At 41.8% G+C, this 10,691-nt stretch overlaps 1 protein-coding gene across 2 annotated transcripts in view; it reads right to left on the bottom strand.

The window, feature by feature from the left end:
- Positions 1-8,123: 8,123 nt before the first annotated feature.
- DUSP8 (dual specificity phosphatase 8) overlaps positions 8,124-10,691 on the bottom strand; it is a 90,441-nt gene continuing 87,873 nt past the window's right edge. For both annotated transcript variants that reach the window (XM_054971737.1, XM_054971738.1), the window contains 2 exons: positions 10,058-10,181; positions 8,124-9,252 (listed from right to left, as the gene is read on the bottom strand). In XM_054971737.1, coding sequence (XP_054827712.1) covers positions 8,139-9,252; positions 10,058-10,181 — 1,238 coding nt within the window. In that variant the 3' untranslated portion in view covers positions 8,124-8,138. The remainder of the gene's footprint in view (positions 9,253-10,057; positions 10,182-10,691) is intronic.

The following is a 10,691-nucleotide window of genomic DNA, read 5'->3' as shown; positions in this document are numbered from 1 at the left end:
CATGACAGCGTATGCATTTTACAGGCGAGTCAATTTTAAAATACTGTTTCACAGCCTCTTTGCACAGCATCCTTTGTTTTGTTATGACCGCTTGATCTCCTGACAATGCTGCCAGGGTTGCCACCTTCTCAGTTTCCCCTTCTTCCTTTTATTTCCCTTTTGCCAAGCACAGACTTTTAAAGAACAGAACCAACACTAGCTGTTAAAACATCTATTAGGAATTTATTACAACACATTGTTCCCAAATACAAAAGAAAGGGAAAGAAAGAGGGTAAAAAAGCACTGCTGTTTACAGCCTCCAGTAATAAATAAAGTAGAAGCAGGGGCAGAGTGCACCACTCAGTCCTGCCAGGCAACATCCAATATCAGCATTCCTTTAGCAGGCAGAAGAAGATACATTTTGGTTATCATGACTCATGAGAGAGGGAACAGACACACAGACTGGATGCAAAATGTCTTTTCCCCACCCTCCCTCCCTGGACAATACTCAGAATTCATTCTAGGAACATACAGATGTTCATACCCAACCCCCTTTGCAAGGGCACTGCTTGTAAAGGAATTGTCCAGTCTTGGATCACCTTGTTCCTCTCTTGTCGTATGAGAACTTTTACAGAATAGGACTTTTTAAGTTCTGTATCTCTGACAGGTGCTTAACCACTTACCCCTAATAAATCTTTGTCCACGAGCTTTTGTAAGATTGGAGAAGTGGAATAAAAAATACGGAGTTGTAGACAAGAGACCATGAAGAATTCAATGTATGCCTCCTGAGGAGATAGGTTTTTCCATTCCTTCCAAAAGAATTCTGAGCAATAATAAATAAATGCAACATACTGCAATAGAAAGACCTTCTTCAGCACCTCTTCTCCCCACCTATTTTTAAAATGCAAAACATACATATTCTATGAAATGGCTGTTCTGAAGTACCTCACCTTAAAACTGATTCCTATCCTCCTTGACAAGGAAGTACTGTGGCAGGAAGGTGATAATATCTTTGGGCATTTTGACAGGACACTTATGGATTGCAGGGGGACCTGGGCAACTAAGTTTTGTTCCTCAAATTTATTCAGTAATACTAACATTTGTTTCTGATGCTGGGAGTGAAAACATTTGTTTCTATTGTTAGCTATATAGGAATGTGAGATACCATTAACGAGAGCATATGGCAGCTTCTACTCCCCCAGTTTCTATAAACAACTTGGGTGCAAGATGGAAACTTGAAGAACCTTCTCATACAGCAGCAACAGCCTTAGTTCTTACAGATTATCAAAAATGCTCCAGAATTAGGAGATTTATCTATACTCTAGAACGGACTCTAAATATCCTGTAAGTATTAGCTTTATAATCAGGATTGCAATCCAAACACCTGGGGGAAAAACTGTACTGAAATCTGTAAGATTTGAGGCTTGAAAATTCTAGGATAAAATACAAGTAAAATCTGGATTCTATGCATTTCTTAGTCTCCTTTAAAAAATAATCTACCATTCCTTGGTTTCCTCCTTCTTTGCACCAAAACTAATTAGTATTGTAGGAAAAAGAAAACCTGGAATATGTTGTTTTACCATCTCCTCAGTCATTTGTAGTAACTTACAAACTCTTTTATTACACCTTATAAATATCCATGGATTTGAGAAGACTTCTGAGAGTGGCAGAGCACTGAAAAGTCCCCATCTCCTCATTCTCCATAGTAATAGGGCTTCCTACTTCATCCTGGCCAAGACATCTAATGACCAAGCATGCCACAGTACTGACCAGTCACCATCACCTATGATTGGAGTCAGGATAGGCAAATGAGCAGGTGGAGATTGAAAAAAGGTCTGCATATACTCACGACAGTGAAACAAAGATCAACATACACAGAAGCAAAATTACATAATAATAATATAATAAATACTTAAATCTATAATTCATACATTGCAATTACAACATTGATAGCTTATTATTATTAGCATTAAGGAGCAGGAGGAAGGCAGAAAAGATCTTCTTTTAAGGGTTTGGTGTCCAGCAGAGGAGACAGGACAAGAGCACATGGCTACAGGGATGAACACAGGGAAAAGAAATAATAAATAAAGCAAGAAAGCACATATGAAAGAACAGATGGAGTAGGTCAAATCAGCATAGACTTTAAAAAAAAATCCAACTTTTTTTGACAAGAAAAAAAAAAGGTGCTGCAAGCCAGAAATTCACCTCGCAAGACCTGGGTGGTGCCATCTTAGATACTTTTGCCCTAGGCTTAAAAAGTCAAAATGGCATACCACCCCGAGTCATTGAAAAACAACTGGCATACACAGATGGAGGCTAGAAGCAGGAAAATAATACTTCTCTGGAAACTCCCACCCAAAGCAAACTACCTCCTGTTGCTTTATGGTCCTGGACTTGGGTTTTAAGATCAGTGTTACCTATTCCAGCTTGCATCATCCCACAAACACTCAATTTTACACAGAGCTTGTCCCTACATGGAGTTGTTTTAAAGCTAGGAAGCAGTATTATTGGTATTCTGCTCAAGGCCAGGTTGTAGTATCTGAGGATTAGTTGTTATTGTTTCTTCCTTGAAGATCAAAGGCCTCATTTGGATTCTGGTAGAATCTGCTCTCAAAGCAATTCTCAAATAAAATCTTTTTACATTATTCTGATTGTCATTATTCTGATAACCTATCTGAAATCCCTTGACTCCCACTGATACTAAGTGAGCTGAGCAACAATTCTGCTATAGACAAGAGATCAGAATTTGGAATACATTTTCCGGTTGGCATGAAAAACTGGGGAACTAAATGGTAACAAAAAATTTCCCAGGAAGAGCAATGCTACATCATCTAGAGTCAACTGTGACTGACGACAATGCAAAGGTTTATTAAATTCAGTAAGACTATTTTTGATATCTCCACTAGAAGCTAATGGAAGATTAATCCCTGATATTTACTGACCTAACAGTAAGATAACCCAAGTAGGATGAAGACTGCTCATTCCTTTTCAAGCTCAGAGGCCAGGGAGAAAGAAAACTTGATCTTTACAAGCTCAGACTTAAACTGGCTCAAAGAAACTTTTCCCACATGGCAGAAGGTGGTGGTCATTCTTTCAGCAACCACTGATCTTGTCCTTGTTGCTTTCTTCAAGGAGATGTCTGTAGTAGAGTTTGGCCGTTTTCATACTGCTTACTGGCCACAGAACATCACACTGAGCTCCCGGAACAACAGCGTCTTCCTGGTGTGATTTCACGCAATGTTCTGCGGCCAGTAAACAGTGTGAAAATGGCCTATATTTGCCCCCACTGGTATAGCTACACCTGTAATGTAGAAGAGATTTGTGGGGCTGCCAGCATTTTAGCAAGGTCTACGTATCAGTGCAAATCTGTTTCTCAAAACAGGATAAAAGGATCCTTTTGGACTTCAGAGTTGTAAACTAAGCATAAGACATGGGCCCAGCACATAGTTATGGGCCCATTATGAAAGTGGGATAGTATGAATCAGGCTGGCATTGCAGTGATGTCACAATAGCATCACAGGTGGACGCAAGAAGTTTAGAATCAAGGCAATAATGCTCAGTGTCACAGCCAAGGAGGTTGCGGCTGCTGAAATGAGGTAGGATTTCTCAGGTCATTTTTATTAACAGTCCCCAAGGGCAAAACATTGCTCTGCCAAGGACTTTAAAACCCATTTTATACAACCACATGGCATCTACATTTTTAGTTTTACTCCTTTATGGACATTTAAAGCAAAGCCTGGGGTTGCAACATTACCTGCTGCTTCAGTTCAAAAGGAAGCAGTCCTGTTGAGGACAGGATTGCCAGCCTAATGAATTTACAGGTTTTACCTGCCTTGTTTTCTGCACCTCTATTACATCCTTTTACCTTTGTTTATAAAAAACTATTTTTCCTGAAAGTAGTACCCTTTCCCATCCACTATAGATCAAAATGCTCCTGTGCTGATAATCCCACAGAAAAAAAGAGGCACAGAACAGATACACATGGAGATTTCTAATGGACCAACATTTAAACATCCAGTGCAGGCCTATTTAAACTTGAATATGAAATTTCCTTGGGCTGTGCTAAGAATCTGAGAATTGGGTGTTCGGCTTGGTAGAACTCAAGCTTTGGCTGAGAGGGCAGTCACTGAGCTTTCTGCCCATGTTCAAATCCTAAACACAGTAAAATGAATTGTGGGTGACTCCTAGGGCCACTGTTGTGATGATCAACCGGGCTCATACCATATACCCTGCCCTGAGCTCTTCAGAGGAAGTATGAGATGCACAATTACAACTGTAATAACGTAAGTTATACAGGGATAAAATAATGGTACGGCTAATACTAGCTGAAAATTTACTAGTAGCCAACATTGCATTTGAAGAGGTATTTGCTACAGGGAGGCAATGTGTGCACTGTGCTTTTTTTTTTTTAAAGGAGTAGATTATTTTCTTATGCGTAGATTTTGAGGGCGAACAAATGGAACTAGGGACACATACTCAAGTTAACTGAGTTAGTTAGTTACTCCTCAGCATAGTTTAGTTATGCATTCATACAATTAATGTGGCACCCTTTTTGGTGCAATGGAGATTCCAGTCTACTAGTGATTATACGAGACAGTGTGCACTTCATTACTCTAGACCTGAAAGATATGATCTGGCCTTTGTATACTAAGTGGGATCGCACAGAAAGCAATAAAAACTGATTCAAATCTCAATATAGGTTGTTAGCTGTAACCCGGTCCTCTGCCACACCAGTTCCAACACATTAGGTCCAAGAGGATCACTTCTGAGTTTGCAGCATCTAATTTGAACACATCCTGATAAAGCAAATATTTCTAAAAAGTCTAACAGGTCTTTGCCTTGTTTGTGTCTTCGTAGTGTACAGACAGTAGTTACTACAGTCAGGAAACAGACAATTTGGTGCAAGAACGTATTATTGCTGTTCCCTGGGGGTTTTTTTTTGAACCTGAGATTTTGTTTTTTATCTTTTGTAGGACTATTTTTTTTTTAAAAAAACCTAAAATTCAACAAGAAAGGAAAAGGGAAAATAAATGAACTGGTAATTTTTTTTTCTTTTAAACGCTACACAAACCCTGAGGTATTGGCTCAAAAACCAGCATATGATACGAAAGGAGAAAATGCAAAATCAGTGATACAAAGAGGAGGGGAAATGTGCTTTCAGCTTTGCTGAGAGACAGCTCTGTGCCTGTGTCCCAAATGTGGGGCAGTGTTGTGGCATCTGAATAATGAAGGCTTTTGAATGGATACCTTTGCTACTCCCCAGAAGGGAAGAAGTCCAGTGTGACCAACAGTGAAAACATAAATCATCCACTCCCACTGTTGCGTCCTGGCTGAAATCTTCTACTGTATTTGGTTAATAACCCACACGTTTATGATTTGCTTATTTGTATGTTTGTTCTCCTGCTTTAGAACCCCATCTTGCTCCCATGAGGGCCACCTGAAACAATATGACCACCAAATGGAGATACCTGAAAAATGCTTCATGTAGCAGCTTCATGCGGGGCTGTAGTATCTGTCAGCTACATGCCATGTGAACAGCTCAGTCATGGGGCAGTGTCCACACTATTGGCTCCCAAGAATGTGAGCAACTGTGATGAAGGCTTTCCATGTGATTGGGCCTGTTTGCATAGGAGCTCACAAAAGTTTCTAATCTGAGGAAGGCTGCCAGTTTTTAGCAACCTCTGCACTAGGACCATAATGCTTGAATTACTGTTTCTTGCAACTAGTTGAAAGCAATTCAAAGTCCCTCAATCCAGGTCACCATTACTACAAGGTAGAATGAGGCAGAACTGTAGGCAGAAGATTTCTATTTAAGAGTGGTAAATTATAAGTTCTGAAATGTATTGTTATACTTTTTACTTGAGGGGGGATTTCAATTCTTTATTTCACTTGTCAAAATATCTTGGGCCAGTCTTGCTACAATCTCGGCCTATTGGTGTTTACCTTTAAAAAGTGCTATATCTTCCCCATTTTTCCCGTACATGAAGATTTTTTCTATCCAAACCTTCCCCCAAAGCAGTAATTAGGTAAGACCTTTAGCACTGGATTTCCTTTGTGGATCATATCTTAGTCAACTAATGTCACTTCTCAAAGAGAAGACAATCAAGATATATGTCCAAGCTCCTCTTTGTAAGCAACACATCTAGGGCTAGGAAGATGACTGCTGGAGGGGGGGTATGAATTGGAGAATGTAATACTACTTGTCCTTCCTAGGCACCACCTGCCTCAAAAGGCTATTCTGTTTGGTCTTCTTCTAGTTCAGTTTTGTCTTTGGGCTTCTTTCTCATGGTTGATTCACACTCATTGGGGAATCCTCCTATGAAAGATTCATGCTGGAGAACTGGAGCTGGAACATTTATCTTTTACCTGCATTCTTGCAGCAGGTGGCCACTGCCCATCAGCAGCCCTGAGAAACTCAACGGGATTTTATTCTGGTACCAGAATAACATCATTCAATCAGTTTGGCTGCAGCCATCCTTTCTCACAGGTGTCAAACCTCCATCTTTACCCTTATACCTCTCCCCCCTTCCACAAAGCCTGTTGAGGCTAGATTTAACACTGTTCAAATAACAGCAGCATCTGAAAGGTCAGCCTTCCCCTGCTTTGTAAGGGCAAGGAACAGTGTATACTTTGTTACTATAATTCTTTTGGGAGATAGCCTGAGCTACTGGAAAGGGAATCCATACTCTGGGAATCCATCCCCCCTGATCTAATAGGCTCCCTTGTCTTGAGAGCAATTCAGAACGCTCAGGAAACACAGCTCTATCTATCGATGCAGCCTGCTGCCTCCTTCTTTCTCTAGACTATGAATCCTTCCACCTCCCTTTCAGAGCAAAGCAGACGCCTGTCCTTGCAAGCCCAACCCTACTGTCCCCCAAACAAACCCAGGAAAGGGGAATATTTTATGGCTTTGATTGCAGGTGCAATAGAAATAGGAAGTAAGAAAGAATTAAGAAGGATTCCTGGCTCAGTTTGTGTTGAAAAAAACTCAGTTTGTTGTTAAATAAAAGCGCACGCACACACACATAACACACACACAAAAGATTTCTCATCCCACTTTTTGGGGTGTCTGCATCACTGATGTGAGCTACAGAAGGAGCCGCAGGCCTAGGATATTGCTTTGAAACTTGTGTTTCAGATTTAAATACCATACACAGTAAAAAGAGAGCTGAAAGTACCTCCCCTACATTGTCTGAAAATCATTGCCAGAATGAACAGCTTTAAATAAATTAAAAAGAAAAGTTGAAATATTATTTGTTTCAATAAAAACTGTAGTAAAACCATTTAAACCTTTTCTTTGTGTTCTCTCTCTCTTATATTATATATAATATATATTTATATATGTATAGGGCTGCTGTAAGGCAGCATTAAAGAACACTAGCCAGAGAAACACAGAGGAGCATGCTCAGTATGGCGGTGGTGGGCTGGGGACAGAGGAAAGCCAAGAAGAATGGATTCTTCCAGGTTTCTGCACCCCATTCGGGGAAGGAACCACCAATATACAATGTCCAACCAAGATGGAATGGAAAGGGAACTCCCTTCTGTAATGGGAGCAGAGTATGGGCACGATATCAGTCATTTCCTATAGGTAAGATAGGAATGTTTTATTAACAATGGGTAACGCACTCTTATAAGAAAATAACTTGTTTCCCTTTAACTTCCCCCTGTTGCAAATCTGCACCTCCAACAACAATAGCCATCCATCAGAAGAACATTTATATTGAAAGTAAATTGGTAAAAGAGTTTAACTCTGCCACAGCTTTTCTTTCACCACATCTTTGAAGTCAAACCTCAGCTTTTCCAATTTCCCTTGGGAGCTTAAACCCTGTCTGCATGCAAAATAAAAGAATTCGGGGTTTAGAAAGTTAATACAGCCTCCCCCTCCCCCCCAAAGGGAATGTGGCTGTGGTTCATTTTGGTGGTGGAGGTAGGAGCAAGAGGGGGCACTAAGCACGCACCATTATGTTTCTTGACTTTGGATTCATTTAGCTTTGCCTTCGTTTCAGCATGTGTGCACTTTGGAAATGCGCACAGGCATATAAATAATACTCCCACCCATGCCTTACTTCTCCCCAGTTAAATACCTTGCCAGTATTCTCACCCACCCATCCCACTGATCAACGCATATGGACTTGTTCTCAAATTTCACATGGTGACCATCAGGACACCTCTATGATTTCCATGCTGCCTGAAAAGCTAGACTGTTTGCTGATTTTGCCCAGGTCTTCTCGAGACCTGCTCTCTGACAAGGTCTCTTCAAACTCCATCTGACAGCTCCTCCTCTTGAATTGCTTTTCGGCCGTGCTGTCCTCATGCCAGCTGTGCCGCACATCCCGTTGCTCCCCTCGCTGCTTGTCCCTCAGTCTGATCTCACAGCTTGCCTGGATTGTGCTGCAGCTGAACGAAGAGTAGGTGGTGGCACTGGCAAACAGAGTCCCGCTCCCGCTGCCCTTGCTGCCTGATGCTGAGTCAGTGCTGAAGTACCAGGGATTCTCTGATGAAGGAGTGCTAGGGGACTCCAAGTGCATCCCCCAAGTGCCAGCAGAGGTTGGGGTGGTGACTGGCTGTGTCAGCTGCTGCCCCACAGTGGGAAGGCTCAACCGAAGTGTCTGCTTGAGGCTGTCCTCCATGCTGGTGCTTTTATGCATGGCACATACTCCGCTGAAATTAAGGCTCAGTCCATGGGCAGGGGAGCCTGCCTGGTGCCGGTGCTTCCTCCTCTGTCGTACTTTGGCCTCTAGAAGGAAGTCAGGCCCACTAGGCCAGTCGGGACTGTCTGGAACAGGAGAGAATTGGCATGTACCATTAGGGCCTGATGGGCTGTCAAGCTTACAAAGCTTGGGGGTTTCTCCTACTTCTGTGGATTCTTGGGCTTCTTGCCTTTGGCTAGGGGAGTAGGCTGACTTAATATCTAAGGAGAAGGAACGCTTCAGCCGGTTGGTGTCTTGGATACGCTCAGAAGACAAGTGCAGCCCATTGAGTCCTTGCTGTAGCACTGTAGGTGAGACAACCTTGGAAACTCCTGATGGCTTCTCAGAGTCAACTGAGGAGATTTCCACACTTGTGCTTTTTACTACCTCCTCGGCCTTTTCTGAGGTAGACAAGTGTTTGCTGCCTTCCTGCATTTCAGATTGGTCTTGCTGGGAGTCTCCCTCATTCTTCTCCCCTTGGGCCTTCAAGGCCTTGAGCAGCTTCAGGCTTCTCTCATACTCTAGAAGCTGGCCCAGGAAGTTGAAGTTGGGTGATATGGAAGGACGTCTGTCTTTGACAAACCTGCCATTATAAATAAAATAGTTGTGGTTATTACTTAATCTACATTCAACGGGATTCTCTAGTTCCTTGATACTATCGTTCTGGGTGTTAAAGAAATGTTAAAGAGACCTAAGATTTAAAGCAGTACTAGGAATGTGTTGGATTTGTCCTTTCTGCATTGTGTAACTTCAAGAACTAGATGCGCAATGTGATGCTTTGACGCTTTCTGCTTATCTGGCAGCTATTTGCTTGAGGCAGTAGCCACTGGAATTGCCTGGTTCCTCCTATGGGCATGATCACTACTACATGTAGGAGGAAGTTTTTTCACCTGCCACTGTAAATGCCTAAAGATGTAGGTTTGCCACGAATGACAGAACAATCCTGCATTTGATGGCAGATGGATGTGACTAGCTTGCATTGGCAAGGAACCAGACTTGATATGAAATTCAAATGGCTATGAGGACACCAAGAGCCATGCAAATCAGCGGCCAAAGTTTACACCAAGAATCTGGTTTGTTAACAAGGCTACAAGTGACTGTACACTCTCACCAAGCACTCCTTGCCTAGTAGTAGACAGCATGTCTAACTAAATGAACTGTGCCTATGGCACTACACTTTTTTGTGCTCATCAACCTGTACCATGTTATGGGATAAAGTATAAAAATGTACTTTATAGCAAAGTGTGCTGTTTAAAAAAACATTCCCTAGAGTTTCTTTTTAAAAACCCCAAACTGTCCGTACCCCCCTTCCCAAAACCCATACTCCAGAAAGATTCCCCTTGACTGAGCAAAGTCCACATTAGTGTCCCCTTTCTCCATATACCTACCTGTAGGCATCATCTGAAGACATGCCCATGGTCTTCATGATGTACGCAATGGCAATGGTGGCTGATCTGGAGATCCCTGCTAAGCAGTGCACTATCACCTGGCAGCTGGAAACCTTGGCCTTATCTGCAGCGTGAGAAAATAGGGTGACATTCTGGGAGTTACATTATTCTAAACAAAAATCAGAATAATTTTCTTCCAAAACGGTAAGTTTTAACATGCCGTACAAGAAATTTCAACAAGCCATTGAGAAGGGTCATAAATCAGTGACAGAGCATTTGCTTTGCATGCAGAAAGTCCTAGGTTCAATCGAGAGGTGTGCACTAAAACTTTTTGGTATTTTTCAGATTTAGGTATCTGGAATACCATAGATATTCAATATTCCCAATAATCACACCTCCAAATACCTGTATAATATTCAGATTCAGGTTATATTCAGAATTTCAAATATATTCAGCTCCATTATTCTCTATAGGAGAATCTTTCCAGGGGGCTGGAGGGGCCCATTCTTCAAGCAAACTACACTCAAATTGCAGAAAACCAAATCCTGCCTGTCCACTAAACATTCCCCAAGTTTCAAGCCAATTAGGTCAAGAGGTCCAATTCTATGGGTCTCTGAAATGGTGTTCCCAACCA

The sequence above is a fragment of the Eublepharis macularius genome, chromosome 2 (assembly GCF_028583425.1).
Source record: "Eublepharis macularius isolate TG4126 chromosome 2, MPM_Emac_v1.0, whole genome shotgun sequence".
In the NCBI taxonomy this organism is placed as follows: Eukaryota; Metazoa; Chordata; class Lepidosauria; order Squamata; family Eublepharidae; genus Eublepharis; species Eublepharis macularius.
This window is presented reverse-complemented; position numbering and strand designations above follow the sequence as displayed.